The sequence below is a fragment of the Acinonyx jubatus genome, chromosome D2, assembly GCF_027475565.1.
Source record: "Acinonyx jubatus isolate Ajub_Pintada_27869175 chromosome D2, VMU_Ajub_asm_v1.0, whole genome shotgun sequence".
NCBI classification, from domain to species: Eukaryota; Metazoa; Chordata; class Mammalia; order Carnivora; family Felidae; genus Acinonyx; species Acinonyx jubatus.
Window position 1 is genome coordinate 43883711 of NC_069393.1, and position 26659 is coordinate 43910369.

General features: G+C 50.1%; 3 protein-coding genes across 3 annotated transcripts in view; 2 read left to right on the forward strand and 1 right to left on the reverse strand.

Annotated features, from left to right (window-relative positions):
• The first annotated feature begins 1571 nt into the window (after window positions 1-1571).
• ADIRF (adipogenesis regulatory factor) lies at window positions 1572-3902 on the forward strand. The gene is made up of 3 exons (XM_015080834.3): window positions 1572-1731; window positions 3445-3507; window positions 3710-3902. Exons 1-3 carry the CDS (start codon window positions 1671-1673, stop codon window positions 3811-3813), a joined length of 228 nt encoding a protein of 75 aa, XP_014936320.2. The 5' UTR covers window positions 1572-1670; the 3' UTR covers window positions 3814-3902.
• Window positions 3903-10080: 6178 nt separating this feature from the next.
• On the forward strand, window positions 10081-15814 carry FAM25A (family with sequence similarity 25 member A). Its single transcript, XM_015080831.3, has 3 exons — window positions 10081-12973; window positions 14622-14684; window positions 15625-15814. Exons 1-3 carry the CDS (start codon window positions 12901-12903, stop codon window positions 15756-15758), a joined length of 270 nt encoding a protein of 89 aa, XP_014936317.3. The 5' UTR covers window positions 10081-12900; the 3' UTR covers window positions 15759-15814.
• A 9301-nt stretch (window positions 15815-25115) lies between these two features.
• The window catches only part of GLUD1 (glutamate dehydrogenase 1), a 38384-nt gene continuing 36840 nt past the window's right edge, over window positions 25116-26659 (reverse strand). Inside the window, exon 13 of the mRNA XM_027062487.2 lies at window positions 25116-26527. Coding sequence (XP_026918288.1) covers window positions 26408-26527 — 120 coding nt within the window. The 3' untranslated portion in view covers window positions 25116-26407. The remainder of the gene's footprint in view (window positions 26528-26659) is intronic.

Genomic DNA, 26659 nt, shown 5'->3' on the forward strand with positions numbered 1-26659 from the left:
CAGGGGCTAGGCTGGTCTCCGGGGAGTCCCCCAGGCAGCAGTCTGGCTCCTGCAGAGCCTTTGGGCTCTGGGCTTGGCCCTGCCAGAGGCCAGGAAGAGCGGGGGAGTGGCAGGGCTGGATTCCTCAGGGCGTGGTGTCCCCTCCTCCCTTCTGATCTCAGTGCCTGCCCCTTCTACTTGACCAGGGTTGCCCTTATCTCCATTAATCCATTCTCATTGTGTGTGCACGCGTGCCTCCAGACATCCCACACCGCAGCTGCCGCTCCCAGGTTTATCCCGGGCCTCTCCTTGCCACCTCCCCCCACCCTCTCCCCGCCACCAACTGTTAGAGGCAGGGCATGCCCTAGCGGAGTGGCCCTGGATAGGGGAGGCCTCCCCAGAGCTCCAGAATAGGAGAAGCTTCCACAGAGACGCAGAGACAGGCCCGGAGAGGAAGAATCAGAGGGCAGGCATTAAAGGGAGGGTTAAGATGCAGCACCCATGGCAGAAAGGGTGTGCAGTGGAGGCCTCCAGGCTGCACAGGCGGGCTCCAGAGTGGGAGAATGCAGGGTGGAGTGGAGGCCCTACGTGAACACTTGAGCTCCAGGGGGTCACGGCTCTTGGGTCATTTTGCTGTCCTCAGGATCTCTGGCTCCCCTGCTGACGCCCAGGTCTCTAACCCCTCTCCCAGCGCCCCCACGTGGCCACCATGTCCGTCCTGCGTGCGCTCCATCCAGGGAAAGGCTAACTGAGCGGTCTGAGGCTTGGCCATCCGCTTCTTCGCTGTGTGGACCGGGGTACGTCCCTGCCCTCTCTGAGCCTCGCCTCCTGCCTAACTCGTTGGGCTTTGGTGACCTTAGATTGCGCCCTGGGCTGGGTGCACCCTGCAGCTCCTTCCGTTGTTCCCCCTCCACTTTGGGCTATTTCCTCCCCCAGGAGCGCTTGCCAGTGACTGGCTCTCTGTGAGAGGGAGTTACTCGACCCTCTCCATTCTGAGCCTGCCTGGTCCCAGTGGCGGCAGGACAGACAGCCATTCTACAGTGTCCAGGCTGAGTGTGTGGGAACAGCTGGGTTGCCTGTTGTTAGGGCCCTAGGGTTTAAAGCCCACCCACATGGATTTGAGTCCCTGCCAGGTGAGTTCATGAACTCATTTCACCAAGTTGTTACAAAGATTATACAAGAGGCTGAAAAGCCTGAGGGCAGAGCCTGGCACAAGGTAAATGCTCAATAAAAGGCAGCTGCTATTATTAATGTCAATTCCAGCCTTGAGATTCTGACCTGGCGCTCACCCAGCGCCCACCGGATCCTCAGGGTTAGGGACAAGGGGTCGGGCCGATGTGGAAGCTGTTGGTGTGTGCGCCCCCTTCCACTCCTGCCCCTCTGTGGACCCCTGATCCAACCCCCACCCCCTGCAGTCCCGTGCCCCTCTTCAGACCCCGCACCGCCTTCCCACCACGGCCGGCCTGAGGCCAGGATGTGTTCTCCGTCCGCGGAGGCTGGAGCAGGGCCCAGTCAGTCCCCGGGGCGGTCTGCTGGGAAACGCCCCGCGCCCCCTCTTCCCCGCCCCGCGCGGGGCGGGACAGCCCTGGGGCGCCTTAAAAACCAGAGCTGGAGCTTCGGTCGCAGCCAAGGTGAACAGGATCCAACTTCGCTGCAGCTATCCTTGACGACCTCGCAGACCCCCGGCAGTCATGGCCAGCAAGAGCTTGCAGGACCTGAAGCAGCAAGTGCAGGGGGCGGCCCAGGAAGCAGGTGAGGACAGTGCTGCGACCCGGGGCACTTGCAGGGACTCACGGAGGCAGAAGTCCTGGGTTACGCATCCCGAAAATCGGTGCGGCGCTCCGGGTCCTGAGGGCCCTCCCTTGAGATGCAGGGATCCGGCAGGACGCCCACCCCGCCCAGTCCAAGGGATGATGCCTTGAGGGAGGTGGGGAAACGTTGGTGCCCCAGGAGTTCGGGGCGATGTGGGCATTGCCAGGAGCCAATATAAACAGACTGCGCGGGAGGGGAGTGGCCACACCCCGATCGTGAGGAGCCCCACCTGGGTCCTTAGGGGAGGGTGAAGGTCCACGGAGAGAGCGCACTTCGCACCCCGTGCACCGAGAGATCCATCTCTGCTCGCTGGGGTCTCAGAGGCGCACTGGACCGGATGGGATGGCAGAAGGGGCTCCTCCTGCCACCACCCGGCTTTGAGTTCCCCTACCTCCCCCGTCCTACAGAAAAAAAATCATTTCCTTCTAAGTCCTCACCCAGAGGGCCTTCTCACCCCTCACCTCAGAAGGTAGGTCCCCAGCCTTGTTTCTCCACCTCCAGCTCTTTCCTCCTGGGACCTGAGATTACACAGCTGGGGTGGCATAGGGTGGACTGGGGTTAGGAAATGTGTGGAGACCCCTGCCCTAAGGCCCACCAGCTGTGGCTTTTCCAGCCCAGCTCGGCCTCCCCTGGGACTCCAGCTCCCAATTTGTGTTGCACATATCCAAACGAACAGACAACACCCAAACTAACCCCCTCCTTCATCAGTGCCCCAGGGAATGCCCACAGTTGCTCCCCTGAAACTAAAATGCTACCAGGAAGCCTGTCTACAAGACCCTTCCTTCTGGGCCACACTTTCCCCATCTGTAAATTGGGTGCAAGAGCTCCTTCTCTGTGGCCCCGACTGGTTCTGTCATATAAGGACCCACGGGAGCCTCTGTGAGCCGCAGACCCAGGGCCTGCCTGACCCCCCTACACCTCCCTGACCCAGGGTCTGAGTAAAAGCAGCTTCTTTCTGGTTCAGTTGCAAGGATGAGTCAGGTCTCTGGAGGCTGGAGCCACTTGTCTGCTCCCCCAGCAGGTGGGACCCACTTGAGCCCCTGGAAGCCCTGTTCACCACAGGCACAAACTCTGGTCCAGGGGAGATGGCCTGACTTTGGAAGTGTCACCTCCTTTCTGTACTTCATTTCCTAATGCCTTAAGTTGCATGCCCACAGAGGCACCAGCATCATTGTTTGTGTGCCTTCTGGGGAGAGGCATGGGAGAAAAGCAGTGGTGAAAGGGCCTTGCAAGGGTGGGGCCCCCGTGCACTGGTGGTGGGAATTCAGGCATCGGGGCCAGGCTTCTGGGGGAGAAATTGTGAAAGAGGGACAGGGTTCTTCCCGGGCCGTGCCCAGGAGCAGCCACAACCCAGATGCCAGCTCCAGCCTCTGTTGGGATGTTTTCTCTGCAATCTTGGAGATGAAGAGAGAAGCAGGCCAGAGGGGAGGAGCCTAGAGTTATAAATAAACAAGAATACCCCAGAGGCATGGAAAGGGCCCCTATGCCTCACTGGCACAGGACTTTTTAGTCAGAGGACTTGACTTTGATGGCATTCATCCCTTGGGCCTGTAGGACACACTACTCTAGAGAACAGATGGAGGTGGCAATGGTGGGGCCCCTGTGGTTGGCAGTGTCTCAATAGGGGCTAAGGGCCACATCTCTCTGTTCCAGTGACTGCGGCAGGATCATCGGCCCAGCAAGTGGTGGACCAAGCCACAGAAGCAGGGCAGAAAGGTCTGGTGGGGCTGGTGGGCAGGAGGGCGGGCAGCCCCAGAACACTCCCCACCCTATTCAGCCGTCAGCCAGACATACCCTCCACTCTGAAGCCCCTCTGCCCACATTGCTTCCTGGGGATGGAGACCCAGGCCAGGCTAACCCTAGAGGACTCTGGTTCCCAGGGCCTGGCCCTCACCTGCTTTCTCCTTTCCTTCCCCAGCCATGGACCAGGTGGCCAAGGCCACCCAGGAAACCATCGACAAGACTGCTAACCAGGCCTCTGAGACTTTCTCAGGTTTTGGGAAAAAATTAGGCCTCATATAACGACAGAAGAGAGACATGGGTGACTGCCCTTCAGCCCCTGGCCTTTGGCGGGCCCTTGGCCTGCTGCCTTATTAAAGCACATGTTCCTACCTCCTGTCCACTTCATTCCTCCCCACAAGCCGGGCCCAGCCCTCTCTCGCCCCCGCCCTGCACAGTGTGCAGAAACCCAGCCCCGACATCCAGAGTTCTGGCATTCCAAATTCGGAAACCCAGACGAACTGTCCAAGAATTCTTTTCCCATGGTCTCAACCGCAAATCCAGACGCTCCCTTATACGAAGTTCAATGAGGTATGTGTGCCTCCCGCTCTGTTCAGGAGCCACCTGGTCCCCGTTCCCAAATCGCTCCCTCAGCTCCAGGAACCCCGCGCCTCCTAGGAGGGGATACTCGGTCCCTAGATGCTTGAGGGGCTCAGCTCAGGGCAGGAGAATAGGGGCTCCAAGGGCTGGGCTTCGGGAACTTCTCCCCGCTAGCTGTGCCTGGAGGCTGCGAGCACCGGGGCTCCCTCGCTGGGATCCTGTGAGGACCTCAGGTGGCGGGACCTCTGGGGACGACGCAGAGTCGCAGGAGCAGCACTTAAAGCCCTCGCCGCACCCCGGTCCCCGCCCGCGGGGTGTTTGTGTGCCGGCCCCACCCGGCGGTGAGTCACCGGGCAGGACCGAGAAGGCTAGGACACCCCCGGAGCCGCCGCACCCCGCGGCTGGACTGGAGCTGGTTCGGAGCTGCAGCCGAGAGTAGCCCCGCCCACGACACGCCCCCTGGGGGAGGAACAGCGGCGCGGGGGGCGGTGCACGTGGGCTTGCAGTGGGCTACAGGGCGGTGTACGTGCGCGCGCGACCCCTCCCGCGAGCACCCCTTCCCGCTCGGAAGTACCAGGACTTTCTGTTCCAGGATGGAGGCCGGCCCTTTCGTGCCACAGGGCCCCTAGAGGGACTAGACTTCCCGCAAACTTAGTCCCTCCCCGCCCCCCCCCCCCAGCACGTGTCCACGCACGCGACACCAGCCCCGGTACGCCCCGCTGCAGGGTGACTCACAGTTGCCACAGGATAAGGCCCAACCCTGGCGCCTGGCGCTGGCGGCCCCCTCCATCCGGACCCCCTGCCACACCGCGTTCCCCTTTCCCACCTCCGAGCCTTTGCTCACGTTATTCCCTCCACCCGTGAGGATCTTATTCTCTCTGGACGAGCACGTACGTAGCCAAGCCGTTTCCATTCAAAGATACTAATTACACGTCCCAATTCTGGGCAGATAAGAGAGAAAAGAGTAGTCTCCCCTCACGCGTGGACACGAGGCCGGCTTCATGGGAGGCCTCGCACGGCCGCCAGCAGGGAGCAGTGTCGTCGTGTGGCGCCCCGCCCAGGCCCAGGTGTCCCTGTGGGTGCAGCTCTGCTCCAGCGACCTTTCTCTTCTCCAACCTGAGAACCCTCCCAGGCCGGCCACAGATCTTCTCCCGCTCCCCGTCAGCGTCTCCCATCCTCACCCGGGGGCCAAACCAGCTTCCATTCTTGTTTCCTTATTACTGACTGTACCGGAAAGAAGGCCTCGCTTGATCTGCAAAATGGGCCAAGGCTGCTCCTTCTGGTCCAAAGAGAAGGTCCTCAAAGAGACACCTGGGTAGTGTGAGGACACTTCCAGCATCTCCAGGGGCCCCTGCCTCCAGGAGTGAATGCCAGGGTCAGGAGAGACCACCTGGGGAGGGGGATGCACAGCTTGGGGGAGACCCGATGGGCTGGGGTGGCAGAGCCCACACATATTTTCTGGTGTGAGTCCTTCCCCTGGTGACTCAGAGAGAAATCCCCGTGGGTCCAGCAATCCCTTTTCATCCTGCACTCCCCAGGAGATTGCCTTAGGGATGGGTGTGGGGCCCAGCTCTGGCCAAGGAGAAGGGAGGTCACATCTGAGGGCCTGGGAGCTTCTAGGAAATATTCTCCATCCTCAAAAAAAGACAGACAAGGGAAGAAACAGTCCCCCCTCTTCCACCGGACATTTTTTGTGGCTGGAAATGATGCTTAGAACTGTGCCAGCCACATGTAACCATAGGAGAAACAAGCCTAAGGAAAACACAACTTTATTCATTCCCTAAACTAGCTAAACTCTTGCTAGCAAGAGGATGCAGTTTCCCTCATTGTTTGAGCCACTGTGAATCAGGTTTTCTGTTACAAACAAAAGCTTGTCACCCCCATGTTACCTGGATGCCAGCCAGCATCCTGCACTGGCCGGCCTCCCCCGCCTCCCCAGCCTCCTCTCTCAACACTCTGGCCCTCTCTGCCTCAGCCACATTGGCCCTTTTCCATTTCCCTTGACATCATGTTGCTGCTCACCACAGGGTCTTTGCATGTGCTGTTTTTACTGCCTAGACCACTCTCTGTCCTCCTCCATTAACCATTCTTGTCTAGAGCTCCTACTTTTTCATTCTTCAGATCTCAGTTCCCTTGTCCATCCTCCAACACGCACACACTCAGGATGGGTCCAGCAACCGCTGATACAGTCTCACACCTTGTCCTCCTTTTCCACAGTTATTCTAACGAGACCCTTCCAGTATGCTTCTCTGATGGTTGTCCGTGGGGCTGCAACCAAGTCCCTTCTATTGATGAGTGCACGCCAGTGCCTAGAATGGTGCTCTGAAAACATCTGCTAAATGAATACACGCCTGACCTCCTTTGGTTCTCCTACCAGATAACAATGAGTTTGCATATTGTCAGATGAACCCTGGGTGCCGTCTCTTTGGTGCAGCCCCTTCCACACTCCTGATGCCCCATGCACCATGCAAATGCCTGTTTCTATGTGCCCTGTTCTTCCCAACGTTGCAAACTGTGGGAATGGGGGGAAGGCCAGTTTGAACTTGGTTTTGCTACATGTCTGGGACACAGTGGGTGCAACACCAGGGGAGCCCACGGGAGCCTATAGGAGCCCAGCCCTGTCTCCATGAGGGTCATGAAGCTAGTTGAGCCCAGACCGTGGCCACTCTACCTTTGGGTCCTGGTCAAGGATCCAAAGAGCAATTCTTCCATTAGCAGTTCCTCCAAACGATTCCTGATTCTCCAGGTTCTACTTCCTTAACTAGCTAAACGCAAGGTCACTAAAAAGAGAGACAAGGGCAGGTTCCATTTTGGTTCCACTTGACTTCTCACTCTGATTCCTGTCGAACTGCAAATTTTATGAGAGACAAGGAGCAGAGTTTTCTATTTTCTGCTTTCAACCCCCTTCTCTCTTTTTCTCTTTCTCTCTCTTTTTTGGTTGCTATTTGTCTCATTCTAGTTTCTACTTTTTGTAAATTTTTTTTTTTTTAGTGTTTATTTATTATTGGCAGAGAGAGAGACAGAGCATGAGCGGAAGAGACGCAGAGAGAGAGGGAGACACAGAATCTGAAGCAGGCTCCAGGCTCTGAGCTTGTCAGCACAGAGCCTGATGTGGGGCTCAAACTCACGGACAGCAAGATCATGACCTGAGCCGAAGTCGGGCGCTCAACCAACTGAGCCACCCAGGTGCCCCTCTAGTTTCTACTTTTTGAAAGCATTTACATTTCATTCCTCTACCCTGAGCCACACCTTTGTTTTCTCTTAGATCTGCAACTGAAAATATTATAAACTCTCTGTTATTCCTGTTGCTAAAACATGTTTTGCTATCTGTTACTTGGTTGGAATTAGTCTGCTAGAAGGTTCCTCATGGCGCCTGGGTGGCTCAGTTGGTTAAGCGCCTGACTTCGATTCAGGTCATGATCTCACGGCTCATAGGGCTCATGAGTTTGAGTCCTGTGTCGGGCTCTGTGCTGACAGCTCAGATCCTGGAGCCTGCTTCAGATTCTGTGTCTCCCTCTCTCTCTGCTTCTCCCCCACTCATTCTCCCTCTCTCTCTCAAAAATAAATAAACATTAAAAAAAATAGAAGCTTCCTCAAGAATAAAATATTTATAGAGGGACTAGGAAGACTTGGGGTCTGAGCTCATAATTGTTATAGCTAGGCCTCTTGGGTTATTGCAATGTATCCATGAAGATTCATTGTGTTCTATTTTTGTGTGTGGCATTTAATATTTAAAATTTTTTGGGGCTCCTGGGTGGCTCAGTCGGTTAAGCGGCCGACTTCGGCTCAGGTCATGATCTTGCGGTCCGTGAGTTCGAGCCCCGCGTCAGGCTCTGTGCTGACAGGTCAGAGCCTGGAGTCTCTTTCAGATTCTGTGTCTCCCTCTCTCTGACCCTCCCCCGTTCATGCTTTGTCTCTTTCTGTCTCAAAAATAAATAAACGTTAAAAAATTTTTTTTTAATTTTTTTACTGTTTATTTTATTTTTGAGAAAGAAAGAGAGATAGAGAGAGCGTGAGGGGGGAGGGACAGAGAGAAAGGGAGACACAGAATCTGAAGCAGGCTCCAGGGTCCGAGCTGTCAGCACAGAGCCTGATGCGGGACTTGAACACATGAACCACGAGATCATGACCTGAGCTGAAGTCGGACGCTCAACCGACTGAGCCACTCAGGCGCCCTGGCATTTTCTATTTTAAAAATGTTAAAAAGTTAAAATAAAAACTTTTTTTATTATTATTGAAATAATTTTAATTTATTTAGTTAAAATTGACTAAATTTAGATTTTAATGTAGCTAAATATGCTAATGTTAATTCCTGGCTTCTGATCATTGTATTGTGGTTGTGTGAGATGTGAACACCCCCGTCAGGGGAGTCTGGGTGAGGAAGACAGGAAAACTATATTACTTTCATAACTCAATTAACACTGAGTTGGAAGAGAGAAACTACCCTATTAATCGTAAAACCCTTGTATTCCTGACGCTGGAGGCTGTCAGGAATCTGAAGTTCAGATCTGAAGTGGCATTTCCCAGATGGCAGTGGGAGTCTGGGTTGGGGGTAGGGGCAGGGGATTCACCCAGACTCCTCTGCTCAGGAGCCTGCCCCTTTTTCATGTAAGTGCTGGACTCACCTGTATAGCCGCGACCCCTCCACCCCTCTGCCTCTTAGAACCAAACTGACTTTCAGAAGATTCTACGGGCAGCCTTCTCTTTTCCCAGTTGCAGCCTCCAGCATTTTACAAACAAGGGTTTGTTTAGCCCTTGTTTCCTCAAAGGCTCTCTTCACTCTTGGAAGGTGGTGGTCTTATGTCTGACACCTCTGGAGATCCTTGGGCATCTTCTGCTTCCTCCTTCACCTGCTCAGGTTCTTAGTTCTGTCCCGAAGAGTTCTCATTCAACACCTGAGACCACCCCCCCTCCCTGGGTCTCTCCCACTCTTCTGCACTTGCCTGCCTTCCCACATTGGTTCTGCTGGTCTCACCTGCTCCTGGATTTGCATGGTTTCCCAGCTTCTCTGAAGAGAAATTTGATGTGTGTGTGTGTGTGTGTTGATGATGGGCTGCCTTCCTCTTCCTCCTCCTCCTTCTCCTCCTCCTCCTCCTCCTTCCCCCCCCCCCTTCATATGGTTTCAAGAAGGAGAAATGGGACTATTTAGAATTAAGCTGCTGCCCTGTTGCCTCCAGACATGGCAGTCTGGCAGGCTGAGCTGGTATTCTGTTTACAGAGAATCCATATCCACTGTCTGCCTGCTCCTCCCTGCCCTCGCCCCAGGAACCTGTCCTCCTGAACTCCATCACCAGGGCTCCCTTGCCCTCAGTCCCAGTTGGGTTCAGCCAATGGGTGACACATGGCTAGGTCACAGAGGGAGAGGAGAGGTATTTGTTCCCCATGTACCCTCCTTGCTTGACGTGGTTTGGCAGTGGCTGGGTTCCTCTGCTGCTGCTCCTGTCGAATGATCTTCTTGTAAAGCCACAACTCTCCTTGGCATCTGTATGGCCTTGCTCCTTACCCTTACCCCTCCAGGCCCAGGGTGGTGACAACTGTCACCATGACTGGTCTCCGGGCACCTTGCCATCCTTTATTGGTTCTCTTAAGTCTCCCCACAGCTTTGTGAACAGTCTCTTCCTTAGGTACCCCTTTGATGTGCCCTCTGATTTCCAACAGAATCCTGACTGACATCCATGGATGTGTGATGTTGACATGCCGAGGGACCACAAAACATCTCCAGGAGTCAGGATTTGGTTCCCTGTGGCTGGGAGGGGTTGGTGTGTGCAGGGTATGTGGGCTCAGTATATACTGTGAGCTCAAATCCCTGAAGCAGAAGGAGGAGAAAGCGGAAGGAGGATAGGCAACCATAGTTCAGATCACACAAGAAGTTATCACTTTAGACGTAAGACAGCCCTGAGTATTTGAACACTTAAAATAAACATTTTTTTATTTTTATTTTTCAGAACTGGTAATTGGCAAGTTGGCAAATTGTCATATGAGAAATTGGCTCACCGTGACTTGATGATGCAGCCAGTTGATCCTTTGCCAAACTGGGTTGTTGCACAAATTCCACTTGGAGGATTAGTTGGCTCCTCTGAAGGCCTGATGGTCCTGCCCCAGGGGCTGGACTTGATCTTCTGTCTCAGGACAGGTGCCTGTGTTCAAGGGCTGCTCTGCTGGGGTGCAGGGTGAGCCAGGCCTCTTCTAAGATGGGATGGTTCCCACCTGAGTCATCTTCAACTCATCCAGGCAGTAATGTTCCCTGCGGGAGTCACTGGAGCCCAGCCCCTCACATCTGGATCCATCCCTGGTTAGGAGGGTCTTGGGCTGTCTTGGGTTTCTTTGCCTGGAAAGAAGACCACCCTCAGTGATCCACAGGCGGGGCTGAGAGAACAGGAAGCTGGTCACAGCAGGAACTGGAAGGCCAAAGGGGATCGCCCTGGGCCAGAGCACCAAGGTCAGGGGTCCCCTCATCTGGTCCTAGGCAGCTTGGCGAGGCCCCTCGCTTTCCCCTTGCTGGGCATTTGGGATCTTTGTCTGGACCCAGTCTTGCCCAGAGATCTGGGGCCACAATATGTTGTCACTGGAGCCAGGGTGCTCCTCCCAGGGCAGTACAGCAGGGGAGGAGGGGCAGGGGCTCACGGGCAGGGAGGGTGATGTGGTAAGGGCAACAGTAGCCAACAGTGGAAGAAAAGCATATCCAGAGGCTGTACTGGGTGGGGCTCTGGACTGGCCCTGGGACCGGAGTCCTGCGGAAGGACTGAGTCCTAGCAAGGACCTATTGAGGGGCTAGTGAGCTCCAGAGGAGAGGGAGAACAGTATCCCAGGATGGGAACTGGTGTGGAGGGGTCTGTGGGGTCTGGAATCTGTCCCGGAAACACTGGATGACACCACCATCCTGTCAGGGGAACAAGCACGGCGAGGGACCCTGTTGGGCTGGGGGACACACACCACCTCAGAGGAAACAGGGAAAGAGCTTTGCTGGGTCCAGGGAGATCTCTGTGGGTCTCTCGGCCCAACTCCCCACAACTGTGTCCCCAAAGTTCCCCACCCTTGGCAGCACTGCCCTGAGCAGAAGACTCTGGAATTCGCCTGTGCTGAGGGGAGAACAGTCTTCTGGACCTGCTTAAGCTCCAGAGACCCTCACTTCACAGCCTTTTCTGAGTCCACAGGGTCACACATAGCCATCTATAATAGTTGCAGGAGTAGTATTATTGTGTTCTTTCTCTCAAAGACGGTTTAATACCTGACCACTCCTGCCAGTGGAGAATGGTGTGTGTGGCCCTGTGACCCAGAGTTTCTGCTGCCACAGCACCCACTGCCTGCCCCCCCGCCCCCCGCCATGGGGGCCGGCCACAGCTTGGGGCTTCCTAATACCAATCAGGAATGTGGGAGGGCCTCAGCCCGTAGGACCCAGGCGATGAGGGCCTGGAGTCGGGTAAACACTAATTAGGGTTCACCACACCCTCCTGGGCATCTGTACAGGCTGAGAGAACAGGCATGGGGGCAGGCAGCCTCAGACTCCTGCCCCTGGCCTGGATGGCATGAACAAGGACTTGGGAGGACTTCTTCCATGACTCCTGGCCACTGGGGTCATAGTCCCCGGCCCTCTGCCCCCGCTACTGGTCGGTCAGGGCTCACTCCCGAACAGCCCCTCTCTAGCACAATCAGTGACAAGAGGGAGGGAACAGAAGTTTACCAAGAACTTGCACACATGATCCCTCTATCAGTGACATGGCCAGGAAGGCGTGGCTGTCCCCATTTTATAGATGAGGAAACTGAGGCTCACTTTTGGGCTGGTGAGTAAGGGAAGCGGCATGTGACACGTGGCTTGAGGCATCACTCTTCAACCTGAGTAACTAGGGAGGCAGCCTGGCCCCTTAAGCATGTGATGCATCAGGGGCCTGTAGAGTGGCTTTCTGGGAATCCTGGCCAGGGCCAGATGTACCTCCCCTACTGGTGCTGGGGTCCTCCATCTATTCCTCTAGGACCTCCCGGGGGACACTGCTGGCCTCACAGGACCTCTCCGAGAAGCCAGGCCCCGAGGTGCAGGGGTGCTGGGCTCTCTCCTGTGCTGTCTGCCCCTGAATGGGTCTGCGCAGGGGTTCAGGTGCTCCTGTGAGTGAGAAGCAGCTGACTGCAAGCCAGGATGACTGGGTTTCCGGTTAACGCTATGTCCTCCTCAGCCGTAGGCAAGGTACCACCATGAAGCCCCCTTCCCCCGCCCCTCAAATTTCCAATGAAAGCTGCAGAGACACTGCAGAGCTGAAGTCTTTGGGAATGGGGAGGTCAGTGGTGCCCATTCCACTTGTGTCCCTGGCCTGAGGGACCGTCCGGGTCCCCAGGCCCACAGACCCCCAAGCCCCTGACTAGGGCACCCTGAGGATCCTGGATAGCAGGCTGGAAGTCCTAGGCCCTGTCTGGATACACAGCAGTGCCCAGGCTATGGGGAGCTTGAAGCCCAGGGGACTGGAAGGGCTGCTGTCCCCAAGGGCCTGTCATCTCCCAGGGCAGTCAGGCCTCCTTTCCAGGCTCAGCCCTGCTCCTGTCCCTGCCCCTCAGAGGGTCCCCAAGTACCGGGTGTCAGGGTCTCATACTGCCAGAGGGGCAGGGCTGCAGTCACGGCACTGGGGCAGCCCCACCCAGCCTCGTCTTCCTGCCGCGCCTGCGCTGACTCACCACCTGATCTCCTACCTGGCTGGGGCGGGGGCTCCTGCCCCAGAGCCCAGGCAGGCATCAGAGGCATCTATAAAAGCACGCTGATCCAGACCACAGCATCCTGCTTGGTTTGCCACTTGTCACCGCACAATGCTGGGAGGTCTGGGGAAACTTGCTGCTGAGGGCCTGGCCCACCGCACTGAGAAGGCCACTGAGGAAGCTGGTAAGGACCCAGAGGCTCCTTTCCACCTGGCCCTTCTCCCTAGGCTGGGGGGGGTGGGGGGTGGGGGAGGTGGGGACAGACTCGATGGGGCCTGTTGGAAGCTGATCTCAGCAGATTGGGGGCAGGCCTTGGCCCCTTGAGGAACCCATCAATCCCACAAGGACAGAAAGGAAGTGAGGGGTGTGGAAGCTGAAGAGGGCAGCTTGGGTGGAGTCATGAGGGGTCCATTGCCCCCAAACAGGCCTCCCTCGGTTGGACCCATTTCTGGGGTCTGTGAGGCGGGAGGGACACAGCTCAGAGGAGGTCCCTGGGAGCAGAAAGGGAGCCCAGGTGCTGGGTGAGCCTCCAGTGGCTAGAATCCTCCCCTCTGGAAACCCGGGAGTCCTTCCATATCAAAGCAGCCTGTTTTGAATGTCCTATACAGAAACAAGAAAATGGGTTTTTATTTTTAGCATCACTTTAATGCCTCAAAGATTTCTTTACTAAGAAACCACCAAGTCTGATTCCGTTCAAAGTCAGCCCCCTGGATTTATACAAAGGACGTTTTCAATTTCTTCAAAGTCCCCAGAAACCCTTTTCTTAAATAAGGATTTTATTTTATATATTTTAAATGTTTATTTATTTTGAGAGAAAGAGAGAGTGCAGGGGAGGGGCAGAGAGAGAAGGAGACAGAGAATCCCAAGCAGGCTCTGCACTGTCAGCACAGAACCCAACATGGAGCCTGAACTCGTGAACCTGTGACGAAATCAAGAGTCAGATGCTTAAACGACTGAGCCTGCTCAGTCACCCCTGAAGACTTTATTTTTAAGTAATCTCTACACCCAGCATGGGGCTCGAACTCATGACTCCAAGATCAAGAGTCACATGCTCTTCTGACTGAGCCAGCCAGGTGCCCCAAAACCCTTTTGGTGTGTATGCCCCAGCAACTCTGTGCGGGAGGCTAGTCCTGCCGTTTTGTGAAAAACAACTGGTGTCCGCGTTGGCTGTTCGGGTTCTGCATGGCCGCAAACATGTCTGTATTTCGTATGTTAGCTCTGCAGCTGGGGTTGACCTCTCTCTTGCATATCTCGCTGGCCCCGAGTTCGGCATCATCCCCACTCCACAGATAAGGGAACCAAGTGTGCAGAGTGGAGGTAAAATCAGAAGCCGTTCTTCTGACTCCAAAATCTTCCAGTTCTAGCAACTGCCGCACGAACTTTAGACAACTCCGAGGTGGTGGGAGAGTTCCTCCTGTTGGAGGAATTGCTCTGGGGGGTCGGGTTTGGCTGGAGGAGACTTCGGGATCTGGCATCCCCAGTGGAGCTGTGGTGGGACAGCAGCTCACCTGAGAGGTGCGGTGACCTGGGAGACGAGCCCCGCCTTGGCCTCAGGGGCCCCGTTGGCACGAGGGCCTGCTCATCTGCATTCCAGGCCTTGCCAGGCCAAGGGGGCACGGAGGGCCCTGTGCTCTCGTCTGACTGCCTCGGTTTGTCTTCTGGCAGCCAGGCCCGCTGGAGTCTCTGAATTAAGGCAGCTGAGGGTCCTGCTCGTGCGCTGCCGGTCTCACCGGGAGGTGGGGGCAGCCTCCAGGACATCCAGATGTCCTGGGCTCCGCCTTGAGGAGAAGCTGGCTTGCACTGCGCTCACTCTGGGCTTCTCATCTTTTTAGTTCATGCCGTTGAGGAGGTGGTGAAGGAGGTGGTGGAACACGCCAAGGAGGCCGGAGAGAAAGGTATCATTGAGGCTGGGGCCAGGGGAGGAGGGAAGCTAGATGCTGGGAGCAACCCGTTCTTTGCCTAACCCGGTCAAACCCTGACCTTGATGTTGCATCCTTTCAGTTGGTATGCAATTATCTACGCTCATCTGCGGCCACAGACTGTACTTTGCTAATAAAACAAGATCCATCCAGACAGTCCTTTCCGTGGGATGTTAAGGAGACGGGGTCACAAAAGACTATGTGGCAGCACGCTCTGAGAAAACATTTCAGACAGGAGATTGTCTGTGTATTTACATGTATATTTGCATAAATGTTTATGTGTGTGTGCTGTAGTGTAACTAAAAGTGCCTCATTCCTTACAACATGATAGGTTCCAGATGGATCCAGGGCTCACGTATTAGATACATGAAATTGTTAAACTGTTAGAAGAGAAGGTGGTGGATTGGGGATAATATGGGAAAGGAGAGGATCTTTTTAACTGTGACGGAAAACCCGACAGCCACATAGGAAATATTAGATAGACCTGGCAATATAAAACTTGCAAATTTTCCATAATAAAAAAAAAATGCGATAAGCCAAGCCAGGAGAAAAACCACAAAGGGAGGAAAAACATTTGTAAATAGAAACGATGGACCAATATGAAAACAACAGAAGACACAAGCAGGCAGTTGACAGAGAAAAGAGGTCTGAGTAGGCAGCGCGCCCTTGGGAGGAGCAGGTGCCGCCTCACTCAGAATTGGGGAAACGCGAGTTGTGGAGGGAACCGAAACCACGTTTGAATGCGTTCCTCCGGGAGCCCCGCTGCCCTCTGTCCCATCGGGGCAGAATCCAGCAAGGCCAGGCCTCCGTCCAGTAAGACCGCCGCATCCCCCCAGGCCACTCCAGCTGACGCGGCCCTGCTAGCTGGAAATGTTTACTTTGCTCACCGGACGTTATTCCTCTTTCTTCCTGACAGCCATTGGCGAAGCCTTAAAGAAGGCCCATGAGGCAGGGGACAAAGCGGTGAAGGAAGTCACTGAGACGGTGACCAACACAGTCACAAGTGCTGTCACCCATGCAGCGGAGGGCCTGGGCAAGCTGGGACAGTGAGCGCACCCGCCTCCAGCGGACTTTTCCTGAATCTCAATAAAAAGCTGTGAAATGTGTGCACTGAGCCCTGGGTTTATTCCTGTTTGGACGGCAACGCTGCCTATGTCCCGAGTGTCTGCAGGGGCAGGGGGCCGGCATGTGCACCTTCTGGGGGGCAGTAGGTCCCCATGATTGATCAGCTGTGCTGCTCTCACACTGAGATTTCTCACATCAGCAAGGAGCTCCTGAAGAATTGTTAGGGTCTGTGCTATACTTCTTCAGAGATCATTTCCCCAGACACTATATATAGCTTTCAGACACCTCAGCGTGTGTCCTCACCTTCAGGACATCCCAAGGGAGGAACAGAATTCAGCTCACACGAGCTTTGGGTTTTCCCAAAGAAATCCTTAGAGGATTCAGGGAAGACAATAGACTAACCTGATTGTGAGTTTAGCCGGGCAGGCTCAGACATTTTGAGATGCTTCACGTTCTGAAAGAGACTATGGAGATGTGTTTCTGCCGGACAGTCACAGAATCAGGTCAAGTAGTAACTGAGTCCTCCGCTTATTGGCTGCCGAAGCCGCTGTTTGGATCTTTCCCTGGAGACTGGTCAGGCCTGAATGGTGGCAGCGACCAAGAATGCTGACCTGGCCTTCTTCCCGCCATGAGTGGTCAGCACCCTAAAGGTTAAACGTGTGTGTAAGCAGCATTTAGCTTCACAGTTGGGATTTAAGAAAGGAAATGATTTGTAAAGAAAAGGCATTGCTGATTTGTCTTGCCAGAAGTTACTCGTTCTTAGCAGAAATGAGGAGAAAAGGTGTTTTAAGGAGGATATCACTGGCTCGCCACATTTCTGGCTTTCTTTTGAGAATTGGCTTTACAAGTCTCTGAACAGCCCAGGAATATCCAATGTCCTGCCACTGTTCAGTTAGATCTGGATTCTATATCTTGGTTTGGTTCCTGAAGACTTTTTAATTCCCCCAGTCTAAACCCAAGCTCAAATCAATGGAAGCACTGTGGGTGGCAGTGTCAGCTGGGACAGTCTTTGGACAGCAGTTCCTCTTACCAGACCTTAGTCTTCAGGTGTGTACAGGTGCATACCGATGCCTAGACGGTGAACACACAGCTTCTTTGCAGCCTGTATGTAATAGTAAGAGCTGGAAACACCCTAACATGCCAGTCAGAAATCACTTAAATGGCTGGGACATCTGGGTGGCTCTGCTGGTTAAACATCTGACTTCGGCTCAGGCCATGATCTCTCGGTCTGTGAGTTCGAGACCCGTGTCAGCCTCTGTGCTGACAGCTCAGAGCCTGGACCCTGCTTCGGATTCTGTGTCTGCCTCTCTCTCTGCCCCTCCCCGACTCATACACTGTCCTCTGTCTCTGTCTCTCTCTCTCTCAAAAATAAACATTAAAAAAAATTTTAAAAATCACTTGGATGGCAAGTTTTGCTCTGCTTATTAGGTGCAATGCATAATATAGAGTTGACACCTCTTACTTCTAGTGGACTGTAATGACTTAGCTTGAAAATGGTACCTGGGCCTGGATGGCCACCAATAGGGCCTGGTTAACAATTATTGCATGTATATATGAAATGGAATACCCTATAACTGTCAAGAATGAGGAAAATGTGCATGTACCATATAGGAACATGTCCAAATAAGTTATAAGTTGTAAAATACGTATGTAGAAAGAGTTCGTTTTTGTAAAGCAAACACATACTTGTGTAAGAATGGGGGAAAAAAACTGGTAGTTTATATATAGCAAACATATTAACAGTGCTCATCTCTGTGTCCTTGGGAATATGAGGAATCTGCATTTTCTGCATTACATAGTTCCGTGATGCTTGAATTTAAGAGGAAAACCAACACAGATAGACTTTTAAATGTTGTCGAGGAGGGCTTGTACTAGCTTATTCAAGATCGTTTGCAGGTTAAGTGCTACTCAAAGTTTACTGGTTTGCAAACCTTGTTATTCCCACGTGGTGACAAGATAAGTGAAAAAACAGAGCATTCAGAAACTTTCCTAACAATTTGACATTGCCTGGACCTCCAGGAGTGTGATCAGCAGACAATTCTTGTTGAACAGGGTAGAGACCGGCTCTGGTTGTTGAACTTGCAAGGCAAGTTGTATGTGAACTAGTCACATGAAGTAGGACAACATACAATGATGAATTAGATTAATAAACAAATTTGTCCTTCACTACAGAGTTGGAGAAGCGCTCCCTATGTTCCCTTAACATCACCTTGCAGTGTGCTGTTCTAGAATAAGTCCTTCCATCCTTCACTTTCTCTTTACTGTGTGTGTTGTGCAATGAGGGTATGACATCAGCCTCAGACAAACTCTAAATGTGCTATAAAAAGCAACAGTGGGGGCGCCTGGGTGGCTCAGTCGGTTGGGCGTCCGACTTCAGCTCAGGTAATGATCTCACAGTCCGTGAGTTCGAGCCCCACGTCGGGCTCTGGGCTGATGGCTCGGAGCCTGGAGCCTCCTTCTGATTCTGTGTCTCCCTCTCTCTCTGCCCCTCCCCCGTTCATGCTCTGTCTCTCTCTGTCTCAAAAATAAACGTTAAAAAAAAAAAGCAACAGTGACGTCTGAGAAACTGGTGGAGCAGGGACCTCCAAAAATTCCCTCCTCCATAAAAATAATGAGAAAACTGGCAAAAATATAGTCAGAATATTTTTCAGAATACTTTTATTTTTAAAAAATTTACACCCATATTAGTTTGCATATAGGGCAACAATGATTTCAGAAGTAGATTCCTTAGTGCCTCTTACCCATTTAGCCCATCCCCCCTCCAGTAACCTCTGTTTGTTCTCCATATTTATGAGTCTCTTCTGTTTTGTCCCCCTCCCTGTTTTTATTTTTGTTTCCCTTCCCTTATGTTCATCTGTTTTGTCTATTAAAGTCCTCATATAAGTGAAGTCATATGATTTTTGTCTTTCTCTAATTTCACTTAGCATAATACCCTCCAGTTCCATCCACGTAGTTGCAAATGGCAAGATTTCATTCTTTTTGATTGCCGAGTAATACTCCATTGTACATATACATCACATCTTCTTTATGAATTCATCCATTGATGGACATTTGGGCTCTTTCCATACTTTGGCTATTGTGGATAGTGGTACTATAAACATGGGGGTGCATGTGCCCCTTCGAAACAGCACACCTGTATCCTGTGGATAAATACCTAGTAGTGCAACTGCTGGACCATAGGGTAGTTCTATTTTTATTTTTTTGAGGAACCTCCATACTGTTTTCCAGAGTGGCTGCACCAGCTTGCATTCCCATCAACTTTTTCAGAAGTCTTAACCAAAGGCTTACAGCCATCCAGGGATCATTTATGTAGAACAAATTCAATAAACAAAATCTTGTTAAGAATGGCAAGCTTTGTGATGTTTTTAGCTTACCCTATTCTGTGCCACCCATGCCCCACCCCCACCTTTTCCAGCTCCATGGTAGCCTTGAAAACCAACAGCCTGGCAGTTACTGGAAAGCACTGAACAGAGTTGGAGTTCCTTCAAAGCCTCATTGACAGAGAACTGTGATTATTTCACTTGACTGGTGGTTCCTAGGAAGACCCAATTGCAAGGCTGCCTCTATTTGTCCAGACTAGGAGCTCACTTAATGTAAGCAGCCTTTTCCCTCGGGCTGTTTGTCATAGAACAGAGTCAATTTTTTAAGTTGGTGGGTGCTAAAGGTGGTACATAACAGTTTGGGAAAATAGGCTAAGCAAAAAGCTTAAAAGGAAAACCTGAGGAAAGAGATATCCATAGGGACTTTGAAAATTCCAACATGTTCCTGGGAATCTAGAAGTCCATGCACATGTGTAGGGCTGTGCGCATGCTCAGTAAAGACCGGAGAAGGCTCAAAGCTCTCACCTCTAAACAATCTTGAGGCTCTGTGCAAGCAGGTAGTGAAACCAAGGCAGAGATTTATAAACCGCCGAACTGAGTGTTGGAGGTGAGGCCCAACCTGCACGAGTTCCCTGGCAAAGAAGGCAGACCTGTTGGTTCTAGGCACTTAAAGAAATCTGTCTGATCATTAGCTGACCACTAAGCTGAGTGGAAACTTCAATGGCAAAAAACAAAAACAAAAACAGACTATAGAATTAATTCAGAAAAGTTTACTACACAAACGGTCAACAACAAAAAGCAACAAGCAATCTAGGGGGAAGGGCCTGGAATCCAACTTCAGAGTGGCCAGTGTCTTATTTAATACGTCTAGTTTTCTGGAAAAAAAAAAAAAAAGATTTGTAAGGAAAGATATTATGACCCATTTAAAGGGGGAAAAATGGGAACTGTGCCTGAGTAAGCCCCAATATTGGACCTACCAAAGACTTTATTTTTTAAAGTTTATTTATTTATATAATTTTTAAAACAAGTTGATTTACTTCTTTTGAGAGAGTGAGACCTGAGGAGGGGCAGAGAGACAGGGAGAGAGAGAAAATCCCATGTAGGCTCTGTGCGGTCATCGCAGAGCCCAGTGTGGGGTTTGAACCCACAAATCGTGCTATCATGACCTGAGCTGAAATCAAGAGTCAGATGCTTAACCAACCGAGACACCCAGGCGCCCCATTACCAAAGACTTTAAATCAATTATTCTAAACATGTTCAAAGAGCTAAAGGAAACCACATTTACAGAATTAAAGTGTAAGATCAACACCAGATAGAGAACACAAACAAAGGGATAGAAATTATCGAAAATAACGGAATAGAGATTCTGGAGTTGAAAGCACAGCTGAAAGAAAACATTCATTTGAGGGCCCAATATCAGATGTGAGCAGACATATGATAGATTCCACGAACTTGAAGATACCTTGAGATTATCCAGCCTGAAGAACAGAAAGCAAAACAAATGAACCAAAAAAGATGAAGAGACTCAGAGACGTGGGTCACTGTCAAGAATGCTCCCTTATGCACAATGGGAGTACCAGAGGGAGAGGAAAGGCAGGAAGAGTATTTGAAGAGATAATGGTTGAAAACAAATTTGATGAAAATTTAACTAACCTAGACTTCCAAGGAGGAAGACTCAAATAGATATCACCTAGAGCATGTCCTAATCAAACTGTTCAAATCCAGAGACAAAGAGAGACTCTTGAAACAGAAAAAGAAGTCATCACAGAAAAGGGAGGTTCAATGAGATTAACAGGTGACTTCTCATCAAAAACCAGGGGTCAGAGGCAATAGGGTAACCTATTCGAAGCACTGAGAGACGTCAACCAGGAGTTCTAATAACCAGCAACCACAGCCTTTTCACCTCACATTGGCACAGTCCCCTTAACCCATAGGACCACCACTCCATGCTGCTGACCCTGCTGTCATCAGGGGAGACCTGGCAGACCCAGGCCTCGACCTGTCCCCCAGCTTCAAAAGGTCCACACAGCCCTGGGTTCCTGCAACTCCCTGAGCACAGTGGTCTGTGCTCACACTTGGTACTCCAGGCTTCCCAGGGGAGGGTGTGCTTAGAGCAGGACCCACTGCCGCTCCCCCCCACAGGATACTTGCTGGGAACATGTGTCCTCAGAAACTTTGGCCAACTTGCAACTAGACTCCCTGGATGCTTCCTGAGGTTCAATGCTGAGTGGGTTTTTTTTTTTTTTTTTTTTTTGGTAGTCCTTCACTAATTTTTAATTTAAGTGAATTTTATATAATGCACAATTAAATGTTTTAGAGTATAGTCCAGTGGCATTTAGCACATTCACAATGTTATACAACTAACACTCTTAAGGTCTTTTTTTTAAGTTTATTTACTTAAAAAAAATTTTTTTTAAATGTTTTTTTTTTTGAGAGACAGAGAGAGAGCAGAGAGAGAGGGAGATATAGAATCTGAAGTAGGATCCAGGCTCTGAGCTATCAGCACAGAGCCTGACGTGGGGCTCGAGATCACAGACAGTGAGATCATGACCTGAGCCGAAGTCGGATGCTTAACTGACTGAGCCACCCAGGCGCCCCTTAAGTTTATTTGAGAGAGACAGAGAGTGCAAGAGAGAGAAGGGACAAGTGGAGGAGGGGCAGAGAGGGAGAGAGAGAACCCCAAGCAGGCTCTGTGCTGTGCTGAGCCCGACGTGGGGCTCAATCCCACCATCCCACAAGATGGTGACCTGAGCTGAAATCAAGAGTTGAAGGTTAACCGACTCTGCCACCCAGGTGCCCCGTCACTCCTAGTTTTAAAACTTTGTTATCACCTCAGAAAAACACCCTCTACCCATTAAGTAATCACTCCTGACCATCCCCATCCGTCCCTCCAGGCCCTGGCAATCACAAATCTGCTTTCCGTATCTATGGATTTCTCTATTCTGGATATGGCACATAACTGGACTTATATAGCATGTGACCTTCTGCATCTGGCTTCATTCATATTCCACTGCATGTAGATACCACTTTGGTTTTCACCAGCATGATGGGAGCTGTGGGTTTTTGCAAATGCCTGTGTCATGTTTAGAAGTTCCTTCTGTTCCTAGCTGGTTGTTTTCTTACGAGGTCTTGAATCCTGTCAAACGCTTTTCCCACATCTATTGAGATGACTAGGTGTTTTTTCTTTCCCTTTATTCTTTTAATGGAGCGTAATGTGACGGTGATGGATCTTCTTATGTTGCACCACCCTTGCATTCCTGAGAAGTCCTACCTGGTCATGATGTGTAACACACCTGTAATGAACTGTTGGATTCAGTTTGTTAGTATTTTGCTGAGTATTTTTGTGTCCGCATTCATAAGGGATACTGGTGTGGTTTTCTTTTTCCTGTGATGTCTTTGTCCGGCTTTGGTATCAGAATAATGCTGGCCTCCTAGGAGGTGTTAGGAGGTGTTTCTTCATCTTCTATTTCTTTGGAAGAGTTTGAAAAGGATTTGTGTTAATTCTTCAAACATTTGTTATTATTCATCAGACCTGTGTAACCTTGGATTGGGCAATGGTGTCTTAGCTGTAACATCGAAAGCATAGCAACCAAAGAAAAAATAAAATGGGACTCTGTCAAAAAAACACAAAACAGCGACACCTGGGTTGCTTGGTCAGTTGAGCATCTGACCCTGGATTTCAGCTCAGGTTGTGATCCTAGGATCTTGGGATCAAGCCCCGCATCAGGCTCCATGATGAGTGTGGAGCCTGCTTGAGTTTCTCTCTCTCTGCTCCTCTCCCCAGTTTGCTCTCCGCTCTCTAAATTCCCCCCCACCGCCAAAAAACCACAAAAGCTTTTGTGTTAAAGGGTACCATCAAAAAATTGAAAAGATATACCAACAGAATAAAATAGTTACAAATCATATATCTGATAAGGGTCACATATCCAGAAAATATAAAGAACTCTTACAAATCAACAACAAAAAATATAATTATATAAAAATGATATAATATATATTATATAATAAATTATATTATAAAAATATAATTAGGGGAGCTTGGGTAGCTCAGTTGTTTAAGTGTCTGACTTGGCTCAGGTCATGATGTCACAGTTCGTGGGTTTGAGCCCCGCATTGGGCTCTGTGCTGACATTTCAGAGCCTGGAGCCTGCTTCAGATTCTGTCTCCCTCTCTCTCCCTGCTCCTCCCCCAATCACACTCTGTCTCTAAGATAAATAAACATTAAAAAAAAATAACCCAATTAAAAAATGAGCAAAGGATTTAAATACAATGAAAACGAAACATTTAAAGTTGCTGAAAGTGGTTGCCTGTGGGGCATAGAGAATGGTGAGGTGGGGTGTACAGATGGGAGGGATAAGCTGTTGTTCACGGTAAGACTTGTAGAACTACTTGGCTCTCTATACCGGTAATTCTCACCAGGCACCCCTCAGGGGACATTTGGCAATGTGAACACATTTTTGATTGTCCCATCTGAGAGATGCTATTGGCATCTAATAGGCAGAGGCCAGGGGTGCTGCCAAGCACCCTACAAAGCACAGGGCAGCCCCCAAAACAAAGAACTACCTGGCCCCGAACGTCAATAGTGTTGAGGTTAAGAAACTGTCTAAACCACTGTGGAAGCTTTGATTAAAAAACAAAGAAGCCAATAAAAGTTATTTGTGAAAAAAAAAACAAATCAGAACGCCCATATTACAAAGAAAAAAAATTAAAGAAAATTCTTTTGCAGGGGTCTCTGTGCCAGCTTCACAGATGTAGTTTTCTTCACGTGCCATGTTTTGACTGTTTTAATGTGTAGCACGGCTAAGAAGGTCTACCAGAGATGTTTAGGGATCGATGAATTTACCTAAAGCCTGCGAGTTAAGATGCTAAGGTTTTTTCTTTTTTTTTTTTAAAGTAAATCACCAATTCTAGTAATTGAGCTGCCAGAAGCACTGCTTAAAACAACAACAACAACAACAACAACAACAACACCCAAAAGCCAAGCTTTTGTGTCTCATTTCCCTATCAGGGTAATTAAACACATTCTGGGGCAGAGGTTCGTGAGGCAGCATTCTTCAAGTGTAACACAGGCTGTCGATGGCTCTTTCAGAAGCAATTTAACTTTAGAGTATTATATGTTAAGTTTTTGAAAGAATTATAAACGTAAATAAACTAGAAAATTTCAGTGAAGCTGAAAGACTAATTGACCAGAATTTTCAAACTCAAATCCCCAGAAACCAAGGCTGACACCAGCACCGTGTTGTCTTTATAGAGCCAGCAAGCACAATACCAGTTTTCCCACACGAATCTTGGTAACACATCAGTGTGGATCTAATCTTTAAAAATCCACTTATAAATCAGTCCTAATGTTAGCCACAGGCCACAGCGAAGACTTACTTGTCATCCCTCTTGCACATGACCTGATTTGACTGCCCCGCCCGGTTCCAAATATGCTGGGACTTGTTTGCCTATCGCTCTGCAACCCCACATGTTAGAGCTCCACCCAGAGTGCAAGTAGACAGACCAGCTGGGGAAGGGCTCACTGTGTCCACGGTGCCCAGGGGGCTTGTTCATCCACTGCCCGACTCAGAACCGCAAAGATGTTCTGGACAGAATCAGGATAAAACAGAGTCCAGCTGTAAGTTTCAGATTTGGCAGCTAAGTTACTGGCAGAGTCGGGTCTAGGATCCAGTTCTGCTGACCACGGTTAGTATTCTGTCTTAAGTTGTTACATTCTGTGGCTAAATTATTAAAAACAAAAACCCCAATCTATGAAAATGTCCTTCATTAAAAAGAGACACTAAGAATTACTTCAGTATATCAGCTTTGAGCACTAAAACCTCTTCCAAGAATAGCCATTGATACTATTTAACAGAATGAAACACAAAAGAATTCACTAATAAAATCTGGGCAGCTCATAATGTAGTGGAAAGAAGTGTTATATAGGTGGTTGTTGCAAAAGTCCTTAGAAACCCAACTGTAGTTTTATTATTTACTAAAAGAGATACTATCAAATATAAAAACACAGAAGAGAAACATAAGCTTTGGAAAAGGTAGACTTTTAATAACTGCTTTTATCACCAGGTTAAGTCATGCAGTTACAAAGTAGTTAGAAATTTCTGAAAGGATATTGTCGTTTAAAAAAAAAAAAAGCTCATTCTTACATAAATAATATCTAGTACTTCATTGGGACACTACTGTTCAAAAGGCCTTGGCGAAATAACCCCCAAACAAAACACTCAACCCAAGGTTGTTTTCAGCCCACTGGTAATGAAGCTGTGTGCAGAATACAGGCCTCTAACAGAGGACACAAAGTCAGGGCGAGTCGGGGCCATTGGCACGGCTCAGAGTCGCCAGCAAGACTCCAAAGTGGGAGCCCAAGTGGTATTTTTTCTGGGACGCTCAACTTGAATTATTGTTCAATTAGACAACACAGTAGATCTTCAACAGAGAACAATTAATTAACATGATAAGGAGGTTACTGCACTCTTTGGACTATATGTCGTAATTGTGGTTAGTGAATTCTGACAGTCTTAACAAAAATAGCCTCCATCATTTGCAGTTACGAAGATAACTTAATTCTCCATCGGGCCTTTTATTTTTGCTGGACAATACATGATTGATAAGCTATAAATGATACTGTTTTATGTTATAAAAATACTAGCTTTTTCATTTATTATGTTTATAGGCATTCACTGCTTGAGTCAAGGTTAGGCTTATTAAGTGATTAAAGGCAATTTTATTACAGCAGCACATACTTATTTTATTCTAAAAGAATAAAATGCATAAAGAGAAATAGCTTTTATTTTTGTTGCAATCTGTAAAATTGAGTTATTTTGCTGATGTAAAAATACCAGTAACTCACTTGAGGACCATGCCACCTTCTGAAAATGCCACACACCTGCTACTTAGATGTGTCAAAGTTACAGCACGTCTCAGACTTGTCCAGAGCTGAAGTTATAAGCAACTGAATGCTCTTGGATGACAGGTGCTTTCCTGGCCACAGCTCTGGCTGTACTGGGAAGCAGCCGCAGAGCAAGGCGGTATAGCCGGATGGAAGGGACTTTTCATTTAAAGGCAAAATACCCAAATCGCTCTCTGGCTTAGGTAATTTCTATGTTCATATTCATCAGCTTGTACATGATCCCCTAACCTTAATTTCTTTTTTCTCAAAGGGCCTGATTTGGACTGACTTGTTGAGAATGATGTCCATTATCTATTAAGTCGAGAGAGACAGAGAGAGAGAGAGACAGATTCCTGTGGTTACATGTAAACTTGTGAAGGGCCTGCAGATGAAGAGGGAAGAGGGCAGTGAAGAGGTCAGCTACACTCCATCTAGGTGAAGGTCACACCGGCTTCATTGTATACTTTGAAGACTTTCTCAATGGCGTTGACATAGGCAGCCGTTCTCAGGTCTAACCCCAGGTTATACTTCATAGCCGTGCGCATGATTTGCTGAAAGGCAGGAGAAAACACGGTTAAGTGTGCATGCGGGGCACAGGCGGGCCCAGTGCGAGGAGCCTCAGCCACCACAGCAGCGCAGGACTCAGGCACAAAACCCGTCAGGAAGGACCTGTTCTCTGCAAC